Source organism: Nannospalax galili, unplaced genomic scaffold, assembly GCF_000622305.1.
Source record: "Nannospalax galili isolate Female #2095 unplaced genomic scaffold, S.galili_v1.0 scaffold1084, whole genome shotgun sequence".
Lineage (NCBI taxonomy): Eukaryota > Metazoa > Chordata > Mammalia > Rodentia > Spalacidae > Nannospalax > Nannospalax galili.
In genome coordinates, this window is record NW_008351705.1 from 309,220 (window position 1) to 336,377 (window position 27,158).

At 38.8% G+C, this 27,158-nt stretch overlaps 1 protein-coding gene across 4 annotated transcripts in view; it reads left to right on the plus strand.

Annotated features, from left to right (window-relative positions):
* Positions 1-27,158, plus strand: part of Fgf12 (fibroblast growth factor 12) — a 432,870-nt gene that overhangs the window by 189,622 nt on the left and 216,090 nt on the right. For all 4 annotated transcript variants that reach the window (XM_017802093.1, XM_029553898.1, XM_029553899.1 and 1 more), the window contains exon 2: positions 17,197-17,307. In XM_017802093.1, coding sequence (XP_017657582.1) covers positions 17,197-17,307 — 111 coding nt within the window. The remainder of the gene's footprint in view (positions 1-17,196; positions 17,308-27,158) is intronic.

A 27,158-nucleotide genomic window follows, 5' to 3' on the forward strand; every position in this document is an offset into this window, starting at 1 on the left:
GTATGACCTGTATGTTACATCCAAAAATCAGAAATATTGTTAGGTTTGGCTAGGAAAGAAATGTAATGAAAGTAAACATATGACTGTAGTGTTTGGGTTCTGGAAGATGGTTTAAAGCAATCATGCAACATGCTAGTGCATGTTGATCTGGATGGAATGCATGAATACCTGAGAGGCAGTGAGGGTGGAAGCCTGCTCTGTGAGTTTTGAGGGCTTATGAAATGTGGTGGCTTGGGGACTTCTTTCACTTCTTTCTACCTCCATCTCCCCATCTACCAAATGAAGGACAAGAATGCTTGCTGCATAGAGTGGCTACCAAGATGGAAGGAGTACATGCTCACATAGAAATCGGTTTATAGTTACAGGTTCATATAAAGCACTATGGAGAATAAATGTCAACTCCACACTTCCTGCACACTGCCTAAAATATTTCATAGTAAAAAGAGAGTTTAAGGAAATGAAATTGCTAGTGGACAGGTACAATTATAATAAATTTGAAATTTACAATCTTCATCAACATAAATGAAAATCACTGATCAAAACTGTTATATGATACATCAAGAAGTTGTTAAACCATAATGTCATAATTTAAAAAATCTATGAACATTCTATCTAATTTGATTTCCCATTTATGACAATAAAGATGATTCATACGCAGAATTGATTGTCTAGATACGCACTTGAAAAATCTTCTAATTCTTGGGGAAAAAATTCAACAGATTCTATAATCAAACAAGTTTTCTTTTTAATTGAAGAAAAGGCAAGTTTTGAAACATCAAACATTTTTTTGCTAGTTTTGAGTCCATGAAACTGATAAATTCAAGCTACATTTCAATGTTTAATAGTTCGTAATGGGGTGTATCACATAGAAACACAAAGCTGTTTGCAGTTTTTAAAATGGATCCTTACACCAAATCCTTGTGAGTATGTATCCAGATATAACTACAGGAACCAGGATAATGAAAAGGAACCAGGGAGGTGAAGGAAAAGAAAGAATCTGAAAGAGAAGAACAGTAGGAAACAGGCATTCATAAGGGAGATATGGATAAAAATGCGGTTATTTTAAGGGGAGAGGGAGGGAATGTTATACAGGAACCTTGGAGATAAAGGAAAAGAAGGAGCTCAAGAGAGGTGGGACCATAGGAGAAGGGTATTATTAAGGGAGAAATGGGGAAAATGGGGGTCCTTTAAATGGGGAAACTATTGTGGAATGGTTAGACAATGCGAGAAATAAATAATGCTTATCTAGTTTTAAAAAAAATGGAGCCATATTAATCAAACAACCTACTGACAAATTACACATATAATTAGCTCAAGGAATATAATACATGTAGACAAGGTTTATCTGAGAGCGTTTGGTCTCTGTCCAAGCTTTATCTACATAGCACGTGATAATTAAAAGTACCAGACTGGTGGAACTAACCTTCTTGGATGTCTAACAGCCATACTCTGAGGCGTATACTAATTTGGTCAGAGGGACATAAAGGACAGTTTTTGCTCCTTGCCCTCCTAGGTCGACTAAGCTCCAGGGGACTAAGAGCATCTCTCAAAATGTGTGTCACTGTGGTGAGTCACCTGTCGTCTTGATCAAGGAGGCCATGGAGACCCCACCAAATGGACTTGAACCATTGTCCAGTCCACAAAGAGGAGGGTCAACACAGAGGAAACATTTCCTCCATGCTTCCAAGTGAAGCCAGCCATGGTCAAGCAGGACCTATGATTTATTTTCACATACATGGAACTGGTAAAAGAAAGGAGCCAGGGGCTCCTCTCAAGCCCATGTGACCCTGAGGAACAGATCCTCAAGTGACCTGAAGAGTAAAAATAAATTGGTTTATCTGGGCCAATTGTATAGTCTTAAACACCCAAAAGGAAAGTATAACCAAAGATGAAAGGGATCAATATAGTTCTTTAAGAGCCCGTGTATATAGCTAAAAGCTACATAACAAGAAACAATGCCAGACAAGAGATACCTTCCTTTGAATTGTTGGCCAGGGTGGTCCAAGAGACTCCCAGACAGTAACCCAGCACAGAACTGGGAAAATGAACAGCAGCTCTCAATCTTATCTAAAGGAATACTGGCAACTGATTGCTGCTAGATGAGGAAGATCTGATCTTCCTAAAACAAGGATCTCTAGACTAGATTCAGTGGATGGACAAGCTCTGGAGAACAGCTGGGGGCGCCGACAACACAGTGGACAGTAACAGGGATTACAGAATATATGGGCTCCAGTGGGGAGGGAACTATGGAAAGGTACCATTCGCGATGTGGGTATATAGATGACTAAGATTGTTTGAGATGTTCTGTATGAAATACATACAAAAATCAACAAATTAAAAAAATGAGTTATATTTGAGGAAGAAGCATAATAATTTGCTTCATGTTAATTAGTAGAGGTGAAACACATTACCATTGAAATCTACCTGATAATTTTCTATCCATGCTCATGTGCCAAGGATCTCTGAAAGTAACCCACTGTGACTAGTAATAATCAGATACATAGAGATTAGAGACACATACATAACAAGAAACAATGCCAGACAGGAGATATCTTCGAGTTGTTGGCCAGGGTGGCCCAAGAGACTTCCGAAGAGTAATGCAGCATAGAGAAATGGAGATTTGTTTTAAAGGCTAAAACCTCATTCAATTTTTATGTCTTATAGGGTTTATACTAAGGTCAATATTGTATAACTGTATTAATTCAACTGTGTACCTAAAAATTTACAGCCATACACCTTTGTTCTGGAAATTGTTATTGAATGTGTTAATGCTTTAATGAAATGCTTCTTTTAATCATGTGGTTTCTAAATAAATAAATTTTTTAAAAAGGAGAAGAAAAAAATGAGGACCAGAAGAACTTGCAAAGTGAAAAAACAAAAGCAAAATCACAGAAAAAAAATGGATTATGGGTATTAAAGGCTCATTGTCCCCGCTTCAAGGCTAGAGAAATTCACTAGCTGTGGACCAGTCAATTTTCTGTGACACTGAGGCCCAGAATTAGCTGCTTGTAGGTGGCTCTGAGAGAAGCAAGCTCAGTCCGTGAGTGCCTGCAGTCAGAGCAGCTAGTCTTGAGAGTGTCACCTTGGTCTTCCTGGCTGAAGTGGCTCATTTCTTTTTTTCATAGGACCTTAGGTTCTGTGTCATGGTCCCTCATTCACAGTCACTGTGGCAATGGTTTGTACCTGCGCTGGACTCTTCTCTGCGAGTCCTCCAAAGTGCATTTGGGTCCTACCACACAGGACATGTTTACATTTCATGTGCACTGTTTAGATTTAATAAACATTTCCATTTCCCTTTTGTGGCTATGCTATCAAGAAATGTCAATTGCATTCAGATAGTGTGTAGAGATTATAATTTAATTGAAACATTAAATGTCTATTTACATAGGTAAAATATATTCATCTATTAAGAACATTTTCTCCACTTTCAATTCTTATTTACTGAAAACAGCCTGGAATTATCCATTTCTACCTCTGAGTTATTTGGGCTTCTTCCATCCTATACTTGTAACCACTGAACTTTTCCAGTTCTATCATTTGATTGTTGGAAGCTAAAGAACAAAGAGATCAGTTATTAAACATCTTTGCTTCCTGAATTGTGTTGATAAGCATTATGTTAAGTCCTAAGTCTATTCTAATGGACAAAGCTAACAAGGTCTTACAGATGCTACATCCTAGATGTAGAGGTAAATATTAGACAATAAATGGACGTAGGTATCTATTTATATATTGGAATATGTGCCATGAAGGGGAAAATATTATGCTGAATGAAAATATGAATATGCATATGGAGGCAAATTTAGACTGGGGGCCCAAGCAAAACCTCTGTGAAGTGACTTGGATTTATTTCAGGAAGAAATAAATACAGGCATAGGAAAAAATGCAGGAGCAAAGATTCCTGGGTCTGAATAGGGAAAAGGGTGTGCCTAGGGCTTCCTGAGCCAGGGAGAGTAAATTGAGATGCTGATGGGATGGCAGCAGGAGCCAGATGGCATGAAGGTCTCCAGGCTATGCTCAGGGTTTGATGTTTTATCGTAAATGAAATAGGAAGCTGTTAAAGGGCTTTAGCAAAAAGTGGCAGATGCCAATTTATATTGTAAAATATTACCTTAATTGTAGTGTGGTTTGGAAAGAAAGAGTGGGAAGAGGTTAGTAAGAAAGTAGTTGGTGACTCTTGATGGTCTGAACATGGGTGGGGCAGTGGGCATGCAGGACCACCTGGGAGCAGCCCCAGGATGTCTGGATGCCTGTGGCCTGTATATCCTGTTGTGTTCACTGTCCTCTCTGGAATTTGCCAGGGTGGAGGCTGATGGTCGGTGAGCTCATGGAGCTCTGAACTGCTTTGTTCTGAAAGTTATATTATCACTTGGACTCACCCTATTTGACTCTGAAGATTTTGGTGAATGGCATAAAAAAGTCAATAGATGAAAGTCATAGCATTTTACTTGAAAGTGTTTGTATCTGTGGATTGTGAACGGACTTGCTGGGCTTCCTCCTCTGAAACGCAGAACAAGTTCAGGACAGATTTAACGTTTGTGTATGAAGTATGATGTCAGGCAACTCCCATGCCTCTCCCTTCTTAGATGATGTGTACTAGTCATCTATTTCTGGTGCTAAAAGATTTGTCTGTGAAAAAAAAAAGAAGTTTAAGAGTAACAGATTTTTTTCTAGGCCAGTTACAGAATCGTTTCTGTGTGCATAGAGGCGTCTAGATTCCTTCATCCCCTTTTCATTTTGCCTGTGCCAAGAGGCCAGAAATCGTTTTCCATTCCAGTGTAATGTTTGCATTTGTTCTTGACCTTTTCTTCTTGTGTGCTGCTTGTAGTTAGGGAAGAAGAGAGGTAAATTAGAGTACTATGCTTGGAAAGATGAATAGTCTGGAGAAGGAGCCATAAAGCAAAGAGATCTAGTTCTAGTCCTGGGCCTGGCCTTTATTAACTCTCTGACTTAGCAACAGTTTCTTCATAGCCCCAACTGGCCTGGAACTCACTATGTAGACCAGGCTGTCCTCGATGTCAGAGAGATCTGCCTGCCTCTGCCTCCTGAGTTCTGGGATTATAGGCATGGGCCACCATGCCAGATGTCACAATAGTTTCTTAAAAAGTGTATGTGTGTGTGTGTGGGTTATGTATTATATATGCATATACATATATATAGCTCAGTATTGGTGCCTGCCTTGTATTATTGATTACTTCTGTAAGAACGAAATGATACAATCCATGTAAAGTGCCTGGTATGTGGTGAGTAGGCAACATTTGCTATCTTTGCATGAAACCCAGGAGATTTGTCCTATTGTTACATGCCCTAAGCATGGCTTTCCCTGTCTATATTGAATGTGTCTTGAAATTAAATCTATCACATAAGCCATGCATTGTAATGTGCATTCTTAATTCCTTACAGCAGCCTTTCACATTGGGTCTTGGCCATTCAGTCTCAAGAAGGAAATTGTGCCTATGCTGGAGGGAATGAAATAGCTTTCTGGATTCCATTGGCTACTTTGAAATAGCTTTCTGGATTCCATTAAGGTCCAGGTTACCTTGGGGAGTTATGAAAGATGCTTTCAATTTTAAGGAGCAGAAGACAGAAGGTCACGATGTATCTTAAAGAGCTCTGACTTTAGGGATTAAGAGATGTGCGACCATATGGGCTTCTCCCCTTGCTGGCACTTTGCTTCTTCAAAGTGAGCCTTGAATTATACTGTTCTGTGCCATTCTTCCAGCTCTAAAACCTTAAACCAGTGTTCATCTTCAGGCTTGAATTATCTTGTGGCCTACATGCTCTAGAACCTCAGTACCAAAGTTCGTTCCATGTCTACTTCCCTGGATGGTCATTTGAGAAAGAGTGAGAAACTGTGGCCCAGGGAGGTTACCACACCCAGACTACTTAGAGACCCTTATGAATCAAAACATTGTTTGGCTTCCTGAAGTGGCTACTTAAACTTCCTTCACCCATGCCTTTCATGACATTCTACATTTAAGTAGGGCTCCCTTGGAAGCCCAAGGTGGATTTGGATTTGGGAAGGGAAAGTTTGCATCTGCCATCCTTAAGTCCCTGGCACATGAGCATGATTGGCCCAGCAAGGCCAGGCCTTCACTGGCATCTTTGCCTCCATCTCTAATGCCACTGGGACTTAAGACTCTTATGATATGGATGAACTCCCTCTGTGACTGTTGTGACCACTGTAGCCCTGAACTCAAATGTAGCTTTCTCAAAAATACTGCCCTTATCACCTTGTCCTCTGACTTAAAATACCCCCCAAATTTCTCCATAGCCTGAAGCCATGCTCTTTGAAGTGTTACAAGCAGAACAGCCCTTCAGCAAGCTTATGATTTATACTGTTATATTTTTAAAATGTGTTCTTTGATTCATAATATATATGCAGTTTTCAGAGAAGCACATACACATGACATATAAATAGGCATATATGTATAGAAGCTGTGCATTTAATATTTTTACATGTAGAGATTGTAGTAGAAAAATGATGGAGATCATTTGTTTAAAGGATGAAGTGAAACTTACTTGCTTTGTTTAAAGCATTAGGTTTGTTTAAGGACCTTCTGGACTCTGTTTTCTTGCCACTGTCCCCTCCAACCATGCATAGACCCCTTACTTATCTCCCCACATGCTGACCACCCATCTGCCTGCTGAGTTTATGAACACGCTAAGTGCAGGCATTGCTCTGTGCCGTTGCTCCTACTGCTTTTACCCGAAGCAAAATCCTCCTGTGTATTAGAAGCGGAGTCTAAAACAGGGCTTCATCTTCAAAGTCTTTCTTAACTGCCTTTTTGTCTCAGAACCCGCCATCCCAGGTAAAATTAGCATCCTCACCCTGTGACTCCGTGGCATTTTGTTTGTTACTCTATGACAGCACTTTTCATGTTCACTGGCAAAATGATTAGTTGTGTGTGTGCTTCCCTGACAAGGCTGTGGATGCCTTCAAGGCAGGAAGTGCATCTTACTCATCTTTGTACCCAGCACCTCATGCATGTCGGAAGTCAACAAATGGTGTTTGAGTTATTTTAAACTTTCATGAGCACATTAAAGCGAAGAATGTTGGAGGAAGGGGACTTATGTTACGAGGACTAAAATTGACTCACTACAGAAATCTCATTTCTTTGGACATTTTTACATCTTTGATCGTTTTCTGTCTTGCTTCTCCTGTCCTCCTCAGCGCAGACTGCTTCAGCAAAAAGCTTGCCTTTTCTTTGAATTTAGCTTTGAGGCAGCATGAAGGTTAAGATTGCCTGTCTCAAGGTCACTTGATTCCTGTTGATGTGGGAGGCAACTCAGTGCTTCGGAGACTGTGCAGTTTATGGAAGCTGTCGCTGTGCTTGTCAGACTGTTCAGAGTGGAGGGGAAACTGCAAAGAAATGCATTGAGGGCTGGAGGCATTCTACTAACAGGCTGTGAACAGCTGTTTCTTACAAATAAGCTCCTCTGGAAGTCACAGGTGACCATGGAACATGCCAGCTTTAATTTATTTCTTCAGCACTGAACACTCTCTACATATTCTGTGCCTGGCACTGTGTTTAGAATGAGGATACAGTATGGAATGATTCAGTCCCTGTCCTTGAGATGCTCTTAGTTAATCCACAGACAAGCATATTAACAACCATCTATATCAGCGTAGTGAATCCTCTGTTAACCTATGCAGAACGCACTTTGAAGGCAGAATATTAATTTTGCTGCAGGATATGAGACAGGATGCTATGGGAAGAAGTGGGGCCAAGAAGACTGATGAGGAATCCTGGGAAGGAAGAAGGCTAAGGCTTTAAATTTTGGGACACGGGAATTACAGAAACAAGGATTCTGGAGCAAGTCCTGGCAAAGTTTCTGCAAATAGCCTGAAAATGAATGTGTTTGACTTTGCAGGTTTTATGGTCAGAATTTCAAGTGTTCATCTCTGTGATTTCACCATGAAAGCAGCCATGGATGATGATGAACAAGTATTGCTGTGTGCTAATAAAACTTTATTAACAAAAATGGCAGCCACAGGGCTTGCTCTAGAGAAAGACTCACGGCTCACCTTTTCAAGTTTTAGAAATACTCTTCACTTATTGTCCTTGTACCCAGGATGTTGTTCCTTCCAACATCCTCAGGGGCTTTCTCTGGCTCTTCGCTCAAGTCTCTGTGTTTCGTCTTCTGAACTTTGTTCACCATAGTGCATTCCTTTCCTGTATGTGATGACCTTTTCTGTAGCCTTGATTTTCATTGTAGCACTTCTACCAAATCCAGATTTACATATGCATTTATATGTTTCTTTTACATCTTTCCTACTAGGCTATATGTTTCATGGTTTTCCTCTATTAGATTCAGTGGTAAACTGGGGCTGATTGTATATATTTCCAGCTGCAGTTCCATGCTCCATGATGTCATTTGACAGCTTAAAACAGGCCATAATGGTAATATTTGCACCAGAAATCAGTCCCATAGGGCTTTCTTTTCTTTGACGGGAGAGCTGGTTTATAGACACAGTTAGCTGTTCTCTGTTTACAGGAATAACTTCCATGAAATCGGGTGCTTAGTGAACTTTTTTCAATGAAGTGTGTCATTATTACTAGTTGTTTGAGAAAATAGATTCACACAGATTCAAAGTGCTCTTGTAATTACTCTTGCTTTGTGGGGCTATCCATGTCCCTCAGGTTGATAACTGCTGAGACATCCATTGTCTTATTTCATTGATGGAATGTGTAGGGACTCCTGTCAGGATGAGGATCTCTCTTTCCCTCTCTTTATGATTGATTTATTTTTATTTTATGTATATGAGTGTTTTGCCTACATGCATGTAAGTGCATCATGTGTACACAATGCCCACAGAGGCCATGAGAGGGCATCAGACCCCCTGGAATTGGAGTTACTGATAGTTGTGGGCTGTCATGTGTGTGCTGGGAACTGAACCCATGTCCTCTGCAAGAGTAGCCAGTGCTGTTAACCTCTGAGCCATCTCTCCAGCCCTGAGGATGATGCTGTCTTCAAGGAGCAGAGCCTGCCAGTCTGCGATGACACATCTCCAGCCTTCTGCTTTGGTTCTGTCAGGTGTTCCTTTTGTCTCTTCACTGCAGTCTACTGTGAGATGAATGAGGGGCCTCAGAACTGCTTCTCTTTTACTAAAGAGCGTGTATTTTTAATTAATCCCCATAGCTCAGTATACTGTCATTTTTTCATTATGTCTGAAGTCCATATAAGTTCAACTTTTTCAAGAGTTGTACCATATTCTACTTCTGATTCATCTGCTACTTCAGGTTAGGACTTGTAACTGTGTCCTCATCAATACCCTTTAGCTATGACTGTTCACATTTCTTATGAATGACTTTCAGTTCCCATAGTCTAATTTTGAAAGACAGGGGTAGGAAGCCCCAAAAGCGCTTGATAAGACTTACATTTAAAAGCCTCTCAAACTTCAGTTCTTTTAAGAGGGCAGTATTAAACCTTAATACAAAGGGCTCATTTATAAATCCACAAGATTGGTTTATCAACGACAATGAAAATCAAATCATGTTACTATTGTTGTCTAACATTTTCAAAGAACTTCGCATTTTCAGGCTTTCTAGTAAACATTTAAGTTTTTCAATTTCCTATCAACAGCATAAACTAAGCAAACAGTAAAGAAATATGGTACTTAGCAGACCATCTGGTTTATCTCCAAACTTCCTGGGGACACTAGGATCCAGAATGTAGGGAGAACCTTGTGCTGTCACTCAGAATGCTTTGTCTTTTGGAGATGCCCATGCCCTTCACAGCGCTCTGCCCTATAACTTTCTACATTTTCCTTGGTTGCCTGCCCAGTGGTGGAAAATATTTTTTCCTCAGGCAACCTTTTCTTTCTGAAGACAATTTATAGAAAATTCCTTTTGATCTGCATTCCTGTAGCTTTCACCCATTGGTCCTGGTTCTATCCTCCTGGAACTACTCACTAGCCTGACCGCTTCTTGCCTATGTCCATTCCCCAGAATGTGGCGATAACCCTGTAGTCCCCTAGAGTCCTCCCTTCTTCTGCCTGCACATCGACTGCTCATCCAGTCAGACTTCATGTGGCAGGCCTTTGTACTGTCTTTACTTGCTCTCTTTTTTCTGGATGTGTTCCAGTTTTGCAAGCTTCCTCCCTAAAGTGAGTGAACAATCCTAGAGGGTTAATAGGCTAATTAGCCTGACCTGCTTCTTCCTTTAAAGGTCTGGGACTTTGGATAAGTGATATGGCTTTATTGAATGTCAATAATAATACCTACAAAGTGAGAAGAGAGTACCTGACACATTTCCTTGTTGTCGGTAGTAAATACAGCCTAGTAAAGATGGCCAGGAGTATGACTGCCTGCTACCAGGAAAGTAGGTTCAAAATGAGGCCAATTTGATGAATACAAGAAGTGTTAATTCTCAAGTGATGCCCTATCAGTTTGCATCACTGATACTTAAAAGAAAATTTATAATAGCGTTTACATGGAGTCATTTCTGATAATTTGGAGGGGGGGAAGGATATTGAAAAGTTGTCCTTATTTAAACACAGTCTAATTTTAGCATCAAAAGCTGGGGCTACAAGGAGACCCTGTCTCAAAAAAAGACCAAAATAAATAAAATAAAATAAAATAAAATAAAAAGCTTTCTTGGTATTTCTTCTTTAAAAAAAGAATTTCTGAAGTGTTAGTATAAAAGAAGACATTACTGACAAAATTTCATATCAAGTATCTCAAATTCATAGTTCAACTGATGTTGTGGATTTCTTAACTCTCAACCAATGGTCACAGATCAACAGTGAAATAAATAAAATACAGTCAATGGATTGACTTTTTATTAAAATAATAAAAAAGTTAATGTAACTCTGCACTCTGTGGTTTAAATGTTCTTCTCCATTACCTTCCAATTACAGATTAGGATTCCAATAACTAAACCATAGTTAAATGGTTCTCTGCTATCTCCTTCCCATTCTCCTTCTCCTGCTCCTCCTCCCTGTCCTTCCCCTCCTGTCTCTCCTCCTTCTCCTGCTCCTCCTCCTTCTCCTTCCCCTCCTGTCTCTCCTCCTTCTGTCCTCCCTCTCCTTCCCTCTCTCCTTTCTTCCTTCGCGCTCTCATGCTGATTGCTTGCTGAAGATAAGGATCATGCTTTTCCTGCTCTTTGGAAAGAGCAGAGAGGAAACCATTTATATAGAAAATGAACTTTCGTGGTAATTCATCTGTGTACCATCCGTGTGACCTTGGGGAAGACATTTTTGCTTTGAGCCTCGGTTTGTTTCTTCTTTAGTTTTTATTTTCGGATACATCTATAACTTAGCATCTGTAATCCTATCACTATAGAAGTTGAGACAGGTTTGTTGCCCTGAATTTGAGACCATTGTGGTCTACATGATGTGTTCCAGGATAGACTGGGCTGCAGTGGGAAATCCTGTCTCAAAAAACAAACAAAAAAAAAAAAAAAAGAAGAAGAAGAAGAAAATAGCAACAACAGCAACAACAAAAGGAATTGATGAAAGAAAGTATTGGATTCCAAGTTCTTTCCATTCCTAAAATGCATTTTATTTTCTGTAGCTGTCTGGTCAGGCCACTATGGCTCTATATCTGCTCTGAGTTTCCACTGTGTATTAGATAACTGCTGAGTAGTCTTCATGTCAAGCCAGCAGGAAGGTCTAGAAAGCTTCCTCAGGTGTCATCTTTTCTGAATGTGTGGATTCAGACTTTCTGCTGAAATTACCATGCCATCCTGAATGAAAGCCATGTTGGACACGAGATCCTGTCTGTCCTTTATTCTTTACTTTTTTTTTTTTCTGAGCTAGGATACATCTCTTTCAAAACTGACTGTACATTTTTAGGTTTACAGATGAATTATTACGCTTATACAATCTTTTACTCATTATAAACTCTATAAGACATAAAATTAAATGAGGTTTTAACGTTTAAAAAAGATCTCCACTTCGTTGTTAAAATACACAGTTTGGTCACAGTCGCTTACTTTCTGAGTTCCTTGGCATCTGAGTATGAATATAAACTCATCAGATAGACAGTCTTCCTCTCCCACTAGAGCCTCCACACTCTGCCATCCCTGCCACTGTCCACTGTGCTGTCAGCACCCCCATCTATTCCCCCCATCTGCTCTTCTGGTAAATCTAGTCAGCCAGAGGTCCCTGTTCCAGGAGGATCAGCTGTTCCTCTTTATTCTTCACTTTTTATTCTCACCTAGCCTCTTAGAAGATCGGAAGAATTTTTTTCCTTCATTTCTTATAGCTGTGACTGTAATAACCTTTGTATTTATTGGATACCAGGTTATTTTTGTTTGTATTTTTGGTTTTTTGAAGCAGAGTCTCATGTAGCTCAGCAGGCTTTGGTTTCACTGTATAACTGAGGCTGACCTTGAACTCCTGATCCTCGTACCTCTACCTCCCATGTGCTAGGATTATAGATATGCACCACCATACCTGGCTATTTTTGCAATAGTTGTTAACTGAGAAGGCACAATAATACAGAGTTTTCATATGGATTACACCCTTCCTTATTAGCATCTTATATTAATTAGTATGACACATTTTTCAGTTTTGAAAAATTATGATAAACTGTAATCTGCATTCATTCAGATTTCCTCCCTCCCTTCCTCCCCCATCCGCTTTCCTTCCTGCATTCCCTCCTTCATTTCTTCTTAGTTCTCCCACACTTAGTTTATCCTCCTGCCTCAGCACAACAAGCTCTGGGATTACAGACATGGGTCACCATGCTTGGCTTCCTTTGTTTTAAATCTACCCATATTTTCAGTTCTAGAATACCACATTACCTCTAGCTATCATGTCTAGATATTCTTTTTCATTTCTTTATCTCTGTGACATTTCCTTGCTGACCTTGGTGATTCAAGCATGAAAGTTTTTTGTATGCCTGTTGATTGGTATTTGCTTTGTGGTTTTTTTTTTTGAAGTTAAAGGTTATATTTTTTGCTCATCGAGGACTGTGCCTTCTTAGCTCAGCATACCAACAGGATTGATTATTGCTCTTATTAACCTAGATCACCTGGCTGAGGTAGGGCTTTGTCAGGTTTCACACCATAATATCAGTCCCTTCTTTTCCATTCTCTTCTCATTGGAAGAGCACCATTGCACCCAGCCAACAGAAGTGTGCTTCTTATTTACTCCATTGTGCATGGCAAGTATTTCTGATAGCTGTTTTCTTTTCTCCACGAGTTATTCAGAGCTCAACATTCTTCCATTCTGTGACTCTGACATTGCTTTAGCTTTGCCGTCTTATCTAGAGAGGATGTGGAGGAGAATGTTTGCTTTTGAAAGCATTGGCCTGGAAGTGGCACATATCACTTCCACTTACGTTCCATATGACACTCTTTCCTCTGCCAAACCTAATTGCAAGGGAGGCTAGGACATATGGTCGAGCTGGGTGCCCAGGAAAAAAGAGGAAATGGATTTGAGTGAAATGCTAGCTAGCAGTATTACCACCCCACCTCAGAGCACAAGAATTAGCAAACCTACCCCTGCTTCCCCACCGTCTCATGATAAAGCCACCACTTCATCAAAAATATGAGAAATTGATAGAATAATGTAATCTTAAGGAGAGTTGCTTAAATTGTGAAGAACTTAATAAAACTGATTTCATTGTCCATATTTTATTAAAAAAATACTGTTGATCTGTAAACATTTGATGAGCAGAGGGACTTGCATGTCACATTTGAGAACTTCTTTACCTTCTGTCTGTACTGAACTCATGATTGGCAGAACTGGCCTGCTGCATCTTCTGTTTGGAATGCCTATCTGTTTTGTTGTTTGTTGTTTTTCCTGTGAAAATTCTACTTATAGGCTGAGGAAGAGTTCAGCCCAGAGTCCATGCCAAAAAATTCTAAGTGCTGTGACATGCACTTGTAATCCCAGCACTGGGGAAGTAGAGACAGGTGGATCCTTGAAGCTCATTGGTGACCAGCTTAGTGTACTTGGCAATTTCCAAGTCAGTGAGAGACTGTCTCAAAAAAAAAAAAAAATAAGGGCAGATGGTGCTGCAGTACAACACTTGAAGCTGTCCTCTGTCCTCACATATACACACATATGTGCACAGCACTTTCATACAATTGTATGTGTATAGGCACATATGCAGAGAGAGGGAGAGAGAGAGAGAGAGAGAGAGAGAGAGAGAGAGAGAATTCTACTCATTCCTCACGTGACAGAGGAGATGTCTTTGCCTATCTAGACAGAGTTAGCCCTTGCTTCTGGGACTGTCATGCAGCCTTACTTCACTGGTTTAATAGCTTCCTTACACTAGTGTGGCATATAATATTCTTCATGCATTGTACGAGGTGCTTTCTGAGGATAGCACAGCTTTTTCATCTTAAGTTTCTCAGCAAAGACTGACAAGGAATATGTGTGTAATTTTAACATGCCTGGGATGTTAGATATGCGAAAAAGTGTTCTTGAGTGTTAATCTCTTTCTTTAAAATATAGCAAGGTACACCCTTCCCTTATAAAATTTCATCACTGATGTTGGTCAACCTATGGGGGGAGGTGCTTTTGAGCAGAGCATGGAAAGGGTGGTAGGGCTTGAGAGATGGGAATGAGGTACTGTCCTACAGGTGAGCTGTTTAGCTTTTAGTGATTTATGTTGAGTTCTAGGTTCAGGTCTCCTGTGAAACCTCTATGGTACAAGACATTTACTTTTCTATATTATCACGTAATTAAGACTTATATCCAGAGACTGTTCCACAGTGCTGTCAGCAATGGGGGATGATATAAAAGTCTAATGGTCATTATCCTGAAACAGGAGTTACAACCTGAATTCCCATAGTCCCAACAGGGGGATAGCTTCACCATGGCAAAAGAAGTGTTTAATTACAGGTGCCTAAAAGGGGCATGAAGAAAACAAACAGTCATTGGCAGGCTTTAATGACTAAGCTGCCATGCACCTCATTACCAAAGAAAGTATCACTTCTTAAAATGACCTTAAGATTATCAGAAAAATATATGAGCTGAGAACCATGTCCCTTTCTGCCATTTTCTCTCCTGTGTTCTCAGCCTGTTGTCTGCATTGCTGCCTTCACAAGTTCAATCACTATTTTACCAGAACAGAAATGAGGAGGCCTGGAGTCTGCTCTCTGAGCACCCTCTTCCCCTCCACTTACACTGCTTCCTTGATTTTCATAGTGGAAACACTGTGCATGAATTAGCGTTTATAGTTTGATGGCGTCTTCTAGCTCATACTATCACATAATTATTCATTTTACCTTCTCATTGGTTACAGTTAGGCTAGGAATTTTTTTTTCCATGCATGTGCAGATAAAAAAAAGCGAGACTCAGATGTTACATTATTTGCTCAGGACTCCCAGACAGCTGGGGGCTATGCTGGGTCTTATAATTTCACTGACATCTAAAGCCGAGGGGGCCACATCAGAGGCCTTTATCAGCCATGCAGTCTTATACAGAGGGACACAATTATTTGTCATGAAGTTAGTGAGCTGTGTATTTTTCTGACATAGCCTTGCTATATATGTAAGGTGGGCGAGTCCATAAAGAACTAGACTGAACCTGAATCCTATCACCCTCGAGGGTAGAGGACTCTAATATGACCAAAGCAAATGGTAGAAGGCACCTAATGCCCATTCAGTTTGAGTTCCACATTTCATTGATAAACTAATTGATGCCTACAAATGAAAAACATTTATTTAACTCAAGAGAATAGATAGCTATTGATCACAATGGATGATTTCCAGTTCAGTTTTTTTTTCCATTCCCCTCTTTTTAAAATTTTTTGAAATTTGTTTTTATTTTATGTGCATGAGTGTTCTGCCTGCATGTAAGTGCATCATTTGTGTGCAGTGCCTGCAGAGGCCAGAAGAGGATGTTGGATCTTCTGAAACTGGAGTTACTGATGGTTGTTAGCCACCATGTGGGTTCTGGGAACCAAACCCATGTCCTCTGCAAGAGCAGCCAAGGCTCTTAACCACTGAGCCATCTCTCCAGCCTCATAGTTTGCCTCTTATTCACTTTTCATGGTATCACATTTGCCTCTTAGGATACCTTTGAAGAAGACATGATACTGCAAACATTGCTTCCTACCCCTAAATATGTGGCATCACGTCATATACTGTATACCAAGCCACAGGCACAGGTCATAGGATGCAGGAGCCTCTCTACAGAGTGGCTGACATTCCTGCCAGACTTAGGCATCAATAAATGTGCTCAGTTTGACACACAATGCTATGATAGTAAAAGAAGAGATTCTCAGTAAATGGTGATTGAATAAATGCAAAGGTTGAAGCTATGAGCGTAAGTTTAGTGATTGTCCTTCTGAGGATAACATACTCTTCTTCAAGCAGCTGTATGATTTGTATCTGTGCCTTAATTTTTATCACCAGACACAGTGTTTTTGTTTTTCTCCTTAGTTTTTAATGAAATCATTAGGGTATAAATGTGCTAGAATAATTTTTGCCCAACACTAAAGATGAGGAGATGAGGAATCTTTGCAAACAAGGCTGTCACTGCAGGCATCAGAATGAAGAAGTTTTAAATATTAACTGATGTCTAAAACTCTGAATGTGGTGTACAAAGCAATTTGATGGTTTAATTACATAGAGTTTTTAAAAGTGAGGACATTTCATGATTCAAAATTTGAAAAGAAATGCATATAATTTGATTATGTTTTTTGCACTAGAGAAGCGAACTTTGCCCTTCCAGGCTCCTCTCTAGTGAACTATTTAGAAAGCATGAAGTTCTCATGTCCATACTTTCTGAGGAACACTGTTGGCTTTCTCCTGTAGTTCTTTCTGGATGAACTTGATCAGAATTTCAAAACCTTGGAGTTTCTGATTGTTGACATCCAACAGAAAGCAAAGTCTTCCATGGCCCAGTTGTGAAGTCAGTAAGCTTTGGAGTTACTGTGGCATTTGGGCCTGTTCAGTGATTCTGGAATAGGCCTATGAGCTTGGTGGCTTCTTGAGGCCAGACACCAGATGCACAAGAGAGGGAAATAATTCGCTTTTTCGCATGCTTCTATTTTTCTAATCATAATTAGCTCTTATTTTTTTACATTCAATGTATTGCTTCAAAGGGTTATGGTTCTGCCTCTAGAAAGAAGTGCAGATATGCACTGAAGCCATCCACCCCCTTTCAGATACTAACTTCAGTATGGCATGGGCATTTATGCGTTTACTTACAGAATATATTTAACAACTTGCAAATGTGCATTTTTATAAACAAAATAAAAATGTGAGTAATTATTTCATCTTGTTTTGCAGAACCCCAGCTGAAAGGAATTGTGACAAGGTTATTCAGTCAGCAGGGATATTTCCTGCAGATGCATCCAGATGGTACCATTGACGGGACCAAGGATGAAAACAGCGACTACAGTAAGGAACATGAACTTCTTGCAATGCAATGCAAATCAAATGGTGGCCCAGCATGGCCAGGCTGCCTTTTGGACTGTGTGGTGATTAGTGAGCTAGTGTTTCTTCCTTTAGCTTTCTCATTATGAATTCCCCATAAAAAAAAGATGTTATATCAGAGCGACAGGGTACTCAGTGATAAGTAGGAGGCTTGAAGGCGTTCTGGCAGGCTGTGGATGTCTTCTCCTTGATGTGTTCTTTGTCAGGGTGGTAAGTATTAGCAGGAATAATAGAGATATTCCAACACAGGGTGGTTTTTAAATCTTGGATCCAAAGCAAGAACAAGTTATAATTCTCAGAATCTAATTTCTGGCAGAAAAAATTACTTCTATAGGCAAACACTGAATACATAACACATGTATATGTTACTTCATTTTAGCTAAAGATAAAATTAAAGATATTAGCATATCATAGTTATGTTTTATAGTATATGTAATAGATACAAGTTAATAAATACTTGTAGACCTACTTAGAATTAAAAGAGTTTTAAAAATGTAAGTTTCAAATATTAAATATTTTTAATAATCTTACAAGTTGTTAAGTAATTTAACAGCAATGGGTTGACAAGTTCAAAACTTAAATACAGTCATCAAAATACAAGACAGTATATTTTCATTTTAGAAAAATCCCAAATGCATGCTTCAGAGACAAAAATGATAGTTATCCTAATTTTCAACTTCTCTTTAATTGTGTATCTACCTCAGGGTACGTTCATAGTGTTCCACAATTATGCAGGGTGCCATGTTGCTTTCTAAACTTTGTGTGCGTCATTACTAGATCTAGAGTGTTACATGTACAGTAAATGAGCTGGGTGTGATAGGTGCATACCTGCAGTCTCAGTACCGCAGGGGAAAGGGCAGGAATACTAGGAGTTCATTGTTATCCTGGCCTTCATACTGAGTTTACAGCCCGCATGGACTACATGAGACCCTGACTCAAAACAAAGACAAAAGAACCAAAGACACAAGCAGTAAATGTTCATTAAGTAGCTGCCTAATGATCAAAGCGGTTTCACAACAAGACTGACAAGTTATCACAGTTCAAAAGGTAATTGGGCTGGGTGTGTGTGGTACATGCCTTTAATCCTAGCTAGTGGAAAGCAGAAGCAGGCCCATCTCTGTGAGATAGAGGCTAGCCTGTTCTACATAGTGAGCCAGCTGGGGCTACAGACAGACCCTGTATTAAAAACAAATAAAAAAGATAATCTAGAAAACCACATATTTTATAGTGCTATAACTTTGACCACTCTAGGAAAGATTCAAAATTCTTAAAATTTGGAGATGGTCTTGTTCACCCCTTCTAAATTTCCTTTTTACTTTATATTACACATTACAAAATATGAATTACAAGAATGAAAATATCTTATTATGAAAAATCTGATTCCAGTTCTCTAGCTTTCAGTTTGTCAAAGTTGATTAGCTTATTGTGGTTTTCATTGTCAATGTGTATTTGTGTGAATGCGTTCTCTAAATCATTCCAGTTTTCAGTTCAGGACCAAAGAATGAAGAGGCTCTACTCCCTGCATATGACTGTTATCTATTGCATCTGTACTTGAATGCCCATTAAGGGAGTCCACAATTATAAAGAAAAAGAGTCAGGGAATTGCTTTGCTGTGTCATTCGCGTTCATTGTGAGGCACCTCTAGATCTCAGGTTTGTGTTTAACAGAAGAGGTGATCAGAGATGATAATGATAGACGCTCTGCCAACATCACCCATAGGACTTTTAAAACATGAAGAAATTAACTAGACCTTCTATATCACTCACCCTGAGGCCCCCGGGGCTGTGAGAGCAGGAAGATAGGGAGGAATATTGTAAAATACTGTCTTTCGGATGTGACAAGGTCATGGCAGTCATGAACACAATATCTGTGACTACTTGCACAAGCAAAGCACATAAAAAAAGACATGAATGTAGGAGGGAGACTAGTTGGGAAGAAGGGGGTCAGCAATGGGAAGAGCAGAAAGCTGTGGTGGAGGATGGGGAGGAATAGGAAAACAATAAATCGTGTGCAAGTAAGAAACTATTAAAAATTTAAAAACTGATAAGTTTAAAACTGAAATATACAAACCGATGAAGAGAGATTCAGTCCCCACACAAACCAAATAGTCATTCTTTGTTCCCCAGGATACTACCTGAACCCAACCAGCTGTGTAACAGCAGAAGAAAGGGGGAGAGGGTATGTGCAAGAATGTGCAATCACATCACACAGATCTTTCCTTTGCTGTTTCCAGAGAAATAATTGAATGTGATCTCTGCTAGGCTGAGTGTGAATCCATCATTACTGACGGATACACACACGTATGAACACACACTTCTAGATACACAGTGAAAGTGTGTATCACCAGAAGGGTGGACACATAAGCACTACACACACACACAGTGAGTGTAGTGTACATTGCACTTGGTCAAATGATTTTAGAGATGGCTTAAACTTACAACTTTAAGCCATTCTTTTTAAATTATGATGAACTACTATACATAGTTTTGGAAAATTGTTATCAAGATAATTTAGATGTGTAAAACATAAAGATTATAAGTTCATCTCTATACCCTCTGTCAGTTTAAAAATTAATTTAAAATTTCTATACATTTTAGCCTTCTGTGTATTCTCTCTGATGAAATTCCGTCTTCCTCTATTATCATGCATAATAACTTTCCTGAATTTGGCTTTACTTATTTACAAGCTGTTCTATATGACCCAGAGCACCATCTATGATAGCCACACTTCTGGTTTTCAATGGGTAAGCTTATTAATTATATAGTAAATCAAAATAAAAGAATACATAGCAAGTTATAGACAGACAAACAGACAGATACATAGACAGCAAAACACTATAAAATCAGGCACTCAAGACAGACATCCAGTAGAAATTGTCCATGGAAACCCCATTAAGACAGTCAGTTGGAATTCTGGGTAGAGAGGGTCTCCAGAGCAGTTTTCCCTTGCGTGATGCTACCAATTAAAGGAAAAAAATACATGCATATTTTCAAGAATAAAGATTTTTTTTTAATTAAAAAAATCAAATAGCGGGGCTGGAGAGATGGCTCAGTGATTAAGAGCACTGACTGCTCTTGCCGAGGACCCGGGTTCAATTCCCAGCACCCACATGACTGCTACGAACCATCCATAACTCCAGTTCCAGGGGAATCCGAAGCCCTCTTAGGGTACATGTCACAATGCACTCACATATATGCAGGCAAGACACTCATACACAGAAAATAAAAATAACAAATAAAAAAATTAATCAAATATGTTAAAGCTGTAATGAAATGCTTCTTCTATCGTGTGGTTATTAAATAAACATTAAAAAAATCAAGTAGCAACAGCTATAGATAATATCCTCAAATTAGGAGCTCACGACATCTTGCAGAAACCAACTGGGGAAGTTGAGGCAATCAGTTTGGGTTCCCAAGTGAGCTCTCTCTCCATGAATGAATTTATATCTTCTCTTTCTTACTGCAGACACTTTTATATGTTATGGGATAAACAGTAATGTGTTGGAAATGGTTCACCTTCTTGCTGTTTTCAAGGGCAGGATGTTGTTTCTCTTTGGTTGTTTTGCTGTTCCTTTCCCTCCCTGTCACAGAGTTGGGGAACAGGTAATTCCAAGACAAAGGGCGTTAGAGGACACTTTGAGACAAACAGGCTTGGGTATGAACTGGGCAGGGGTCTATCCCCCTTCCATAGCTATATTCTCAGTGAGCTCAGATGACACGACAGTTTGCAAATGTAATATATATTATACATACAGTTCAAAAATATATTTTTCTGTATAAATGTGTAAACTATGCAGAATATTGTTTTGCATATCTTAAGTTTTTTATAGGTGAGAACATTATCATAACATTTTATATTCTTTCATGCTTAGTACTATGGTCATGAGGTTTGTATAAGTAATATATATATATATATATAGGTTTATCCAAATTGCATATGATCCACACATATTTGTATATTCTCTTTTGGTAAATTATTTAAATTATTACCATTTTAGGTCAGGGAAATTACAAACAATACTCCCGTAATCTTTTTGCAGAGGAAGTCTTCCTTGATCATCTTAAACCAATCACATCTCGTCTTGGCACTATGTTCTGATGTCATACTGTGTTAGTAAGCTTTCCATTCCTGAAACCAATAGTTGTGGTAAATTGGCTTTAGAATAAGCTGTATTTTAGCTCAGAGCTCTGGAGGGGTCAGTCCTTGGCCTGTGTGGACATAGCACATCATGGTAGGAGTGCATGCCAAGAAGCCTGTTGACTCCATAGCTTGGATGTGAGAGAGACAAAGGGGAGGGCTCTATAATACCCTTGAGGAAACACTTCCATCGACTGAAAGACCTTCCAGTAGGACCCTCCTTCTAAGGGCTCCAGTCCCCCATGGTGCCATGGTATGGATCATGCCTCACACACACATGCTTTTGAGGATATTTTAGAACCAAACTGTACTTTCTTCACGCCTGTTCATAACTCCTGTGACCAAATGAATAAATAGTTATTTATTTATTTATTTATTTATTTATTTTTAATTTTTTGTTTTATTATTTTTTTTAATCTTCATTTCTGGAGCATAAGTTCCTCAGTGAAGATATTCTATTTTGATCTTTCATTATACTTTTAATGGTCTGTCATGCATAGTAAACACTCAGTGGGAACTGAATGGATGAACGAATAAAGTTCCTTGTGAATATGTGCAAGAGGTTTGTTTGTTTTAGGTGGTTGGATAAATACTCCCCCCCCCCTACATAATTCTTTACCTTTTTCTTTTGAAATTATTTTAGAATTCAGAAAAAATGGAGTAGTACAGCAAGGACCTTTGTGTTCCTCACCCAGCTTTCTCTAACACCGCTGTTTTACATAACAACAGTGCAATGATCAAAATCAGGAACGTGAACAATTACCATGCTATTTACTATTACAGCTTTTATTTGGATTTCACCTTTTCAATTAATGAACTTTCTCCTGACTCTCCTCCACATATTTTACTAAGAAATTTCCAGTGAAAACATAATTTTGCATATACTTTTCCTAAGTGGAGAGTAGGACTAAACAACACTAGAGAGATATTTAAATTCTACTCATGTTTTTTAATAGGAAAATTATAAACCTCTTAAGTCCTTAACATGCCTTTTCTTTCTCCACTTCATGTAGGCGGAGAATAAAAGCAGTTGATTGTTTAAAAAAAATCTTGCTACTATGAGCATCTGCCAGAAATGTGTTGTTTGGTTCAGTAGACATCATTAGGTCCAACCCACTTTACCATGGCATCTCCACAGAAGTGATAAAGACACCTGCTCTGTTGTTCATGGAGAAAAGACTAATTATATATAATTGAGTACAAAGCAAATGGGTTTCTGTACAATAGCAGATAAGAATCTCTACAAATGCAATGATAACAAAAATGCAGAGCTGTGTTGGAACACTGGTACAAAAAAGACAATTGCAGCTTGGAGGGTGTTAATAGGAGCATTTTACATAACATTTAAAAGCTAATTATTCTGGTTCTACAAGTTACCATAGAAGATACATTTTGAGTTTAATAATGCTGTGAAGAAAATGATGACGATATTGTAACCAAATACATTGTTCTTTTTTCCCTGAAAAAAATAAATAAGAAGAGCCCTCTGAGTACAGAGCAGGCTGTGTATGAAGTTGGTGTCATTGTCTGACAGGACAGTGGAGCCCATGCTGTATTAGACCTGAAGTGAGGGGAGAGCTCACAGAAAGCCCCTTTGTGTGGCAGGGAGAAGCAGGTGGTCAGCATAGCCAAAGAACTCAGTTCTCATTTTGAGGAGGAAAGGTAAGTATATGGTAAAGAATTGTAAAGGCACAGGAAGAGTATCAGGTGAGAAAGAACAGAACTGTGTGACGTAGCTCAGCATCCCAGCAAGCCTTGGTGTAGAGACAAAGGTTAGAGATGAACCACATCACAGGCACACTCGAACAAAGCCTATATGATCTGATATATGAAGACAAAGGCAAGACCCCTCAGGACTCAGGTCTCAGTACAAACCAAAGCATGGATGTTGTTGACATCACAGAGAGGCCAGATCGTTCTCTGTCCTGGATGGGAGTGCCACTGCTGCTCTATCAAACACAGACATCTAGATAAGAATTGGTAAGATACACGGCATCATACCTCCCTTCTTAGAGCATCCAGGCTGCAGGAAATCCAGTTCCTTGAACACCCTACAAATCATTTACCACATCCAAAGCCAGCTGAGTCTTTTCCTCCACCTTCTAGGTCAGATTCCAAGTTCTGCCACGGCATGTGTCTCTCTACTTGCAGTGTTCGACCATGGGTGGATTTCCGATAGTCTGTGAAGGGAAGGTCCTGACACAGTTTAAAGCAATACTCCTTCTTGTCCTCCCTCAACCACCTGGCCACAATTTTAGTAGTTTTTCACATGTCTGTGCATTGACCTGCACACACACACACACACACACACACACACACACACACACACACATGTTTACTTTCTCCTTCACTGCCTTATCATCTTTTAAATTAATAACATATATCTGCCAGATTTTTCCATATTAACCCAAATTTAATTGGAATGATTTACTTAAGTCGGGTCACGGAGAGATGGCTCAGTGGCTAAAGTACTTGCTGTGAAAGCCTGCCCTCCTGAGTCTGGAATGCAGAGCCCCCATAAAAGCTGGAAGCACATGTCTATAACCTCAGCTGATGGATCAGCTAGCCTAGCTTAAACATATATCTGCCAGATTTTTCCATATTAACCCAAATTTAATTGGAATGATTTACTTAAGTCGGGTCACGGAGAGATGGCTCAGTGGCTAAAGTACTTGCTGTGAAAGCCTGCCCTCCTGAGTCTGGAATGCAGAGCCCCCATAAAAGCTGGAAGCACATGTCTATAACCTCAGCTGATGGATCAGCTAGCCTAGCTTACACAAGAGTGTAAAACAAAGAGACTATCTCAAACAAGGTAGAAAGCAACCCGGGGTTGTCCTCTGACCTCCACATGCACAGGCACAACACCGACTCAGGAAATATACGTATACATCACATCACATATACACAATAAAAACCCATAAATATGGGTCATTGATGGACATTTCAATTCTGATATTTTGCTAGTATAATGTTATAAAGAATATGCTTGCACTTAAGTGATTTTTTTCATATGTCCAGGTATATTTATAGGATGAATAACGTAGTGTTAATAAAACTGCTGGCTTGTGAGTGTATGCTTTCTTTTTCACTTTGAGAAAGGTGCCATCTAATTGCTTTTCATTGTGTAAGTTCACACTGACAGTGTCTGTTTCCTTATGTTTTAGTCCACATAGTATTATCGGATTTGGGGGAGTTTGGTCATTGTAAGACAATACATTTTAGTTTTTCTTACTATGACTTGGGCTGAATACTTCTTCGTACATCATAAAAACACTTATATATTTTTTTCTTGTCTGTTATGTCTCTTTATATTCTATGAAACAGAAACTTGTCATTTGTGGTAAATCTATCTGAGAATCATCTTTATGTTTTGTAACATTTTGGCTATTTTGTTGTCTTTGAATGTTTCTCTCATACTTTCTAGTCTATTCCACTTTGTATATGCTTTTATCGTCATTATTTCCTGCTTTGTTTAGAAAATGAGTCATTTTTCCTGAGCTTGATGACACTGACCTGTAATATAAAGTAGTTAGAAGAATGAGGCACTAGGACCACAAGTTCAAGGCCTCCCTAGGCTACAGAATGAATTCAAGGCTAGCCTCGACAAATGTAGAAACCTGTCTCAAAATATAAAGTCAAAAGACAGCTGGGATATAGCTTACTGGCAGAGCATTTGCTTACAGTTCTGGAGGCTCCAGTTTTGTCTCCAGCAAACCACACATGAGAGAGAGAGAGAGAGAGAGAGAGAGAGAGAGAGAGAGAGAGATAGAGAGAGAGAAATAGAGACAGATGCAAATCTTACTCATTCAATCCAAGATATGAAAAAAATTCTCCTTTTCTGTTTAGTAATGCATTCTCCATTTTTCCTTTACATTTAACATATAATTGATTAGGGTTCTTTAATTCTAGGTTTTTAATAGTTTATATTAATGACAGTTATAAATACAAATATAGTTTATTCAGATTTACTCAATAAATTAAATTCACTATGGTTTTAGTATGAGACATATTTCAAAATGGTATGTCTCTGATTTTTCAGAAATCTAATTGTAAACGTAGACAGTTAGTCATCCAGTTATGTTTTCTATACAATGCCAAGCATATGATGTTTTGATATACTAGTCACAAGGATATAGACACAGCCAGAGCCAGCAGAAGCTCATCCTGCTAAACTATGAACAGAAACACGAACCAAATGGTTAGTTGGTGAAAATTATCAAGGAAATCTTGTATTTTATATTGTAAGAACATATGGGTGCCTCCAAAAGCTAGACTTTTTCCCTCATAATGGATCTCTTTGACATTGAGAACTATGCCATATCTAATATTTTTTCAAGTGTCATCTATATTTTAAGAATATGTTATTTCCATTTGTGAAATTACATCTATAGATTGGGTTAGAAAAGAAACAAATGGTCCAGCTGTTGTCCTTAAGCTAAGTTTTTATCCTCACAGGCAACATGGGTGCATTTAGTGCTGTTATTCTTAGAGTGCTGCATCTTCTCTATAGCACAAGAGCAGTCACCCTTAACTTGCTGATTTAGTCATTTAATTTGATTTTTTTTTTAGAAAGGAAAACCAGTTGCAATCTGATTTTAGTGTTTAGAAGATAGTTCAGCTATTTGTTAGAAACTTATATTTTTGTTGTTTCTGCTTTAATTTTAATGACAGCACCTCCACATAATATTTGCAGAAAGCCTGAACAAGAACCATTTTGGGGGAGTTATGAATATGATGAAAATACATTGTGTGATGCCAGCGTGTGGTGCATGCCTTTAATTCCAGACAGAGGCAGTCAGATGTCTGTGAGACTGAGACCAGCCTGACCTACATAGTGAGTTCCAGGCTAGCTAGGCATACAGGGAGAGCCTGTCTTAAAAACAAAAACAAAAACAAAGGGGCAAACAAACAAACTAAAAATACCATATGAAATTCTTGAATCAATTAAAGTTTAAAAAAGAGGAAAAATGCAATCAGTGCTAGAATATTAATAGTTTAGAAGTGTGCAGAAATCATGAATAATGTTTAAACATAAGGATATTTACTGTTGTAAGAACTGATAGATATATAGTTAAAACACTTCATTTCAACAAAAGAAAATTATAAGATAATAACATGTACACCACCATCCAATTTTTGTCTCTGCTCTATTTATATTAAAATTGCTCTCACAAGAAAGAACCATTTATTTCCTTAAATATTTTAGTTTTTTACATAAGTCACAAGGAAACAATGTCTTCAACTGTTTTAACCTGGTCTGCCACTTTCTTTTTTATCTATCTATCTATCTATCTATCTATCTATCTATCTATCTATCTACCTATCTATCTATCATCTATCAATCTAATCTATACACAGTGTGTTTTGATCCAGTGTAGAGTTATCTTAAGCAAAGTAAAATAGCTGCCAGAACAGTCGCTGAGGCAGCTTCTCATCTTAGAGATAAGACATCATTGTGTACTGACTGCACTGTAGTTCTGAGGCTTCACTTTGTCCTGGATCTGCATTTTCTATTGCTGTGACCTTTTTTGTATTGTTTCACCTCACTGAAATCTATCATCTATCGTCTATCATCTATCTATCTATCTATCATCTATCTATCGTCTATCTATCATCTGTCATCTATCTATCTATCTCTATCTACAGTAGTTTTTAGTACAGGTACAGAATTGTATAAC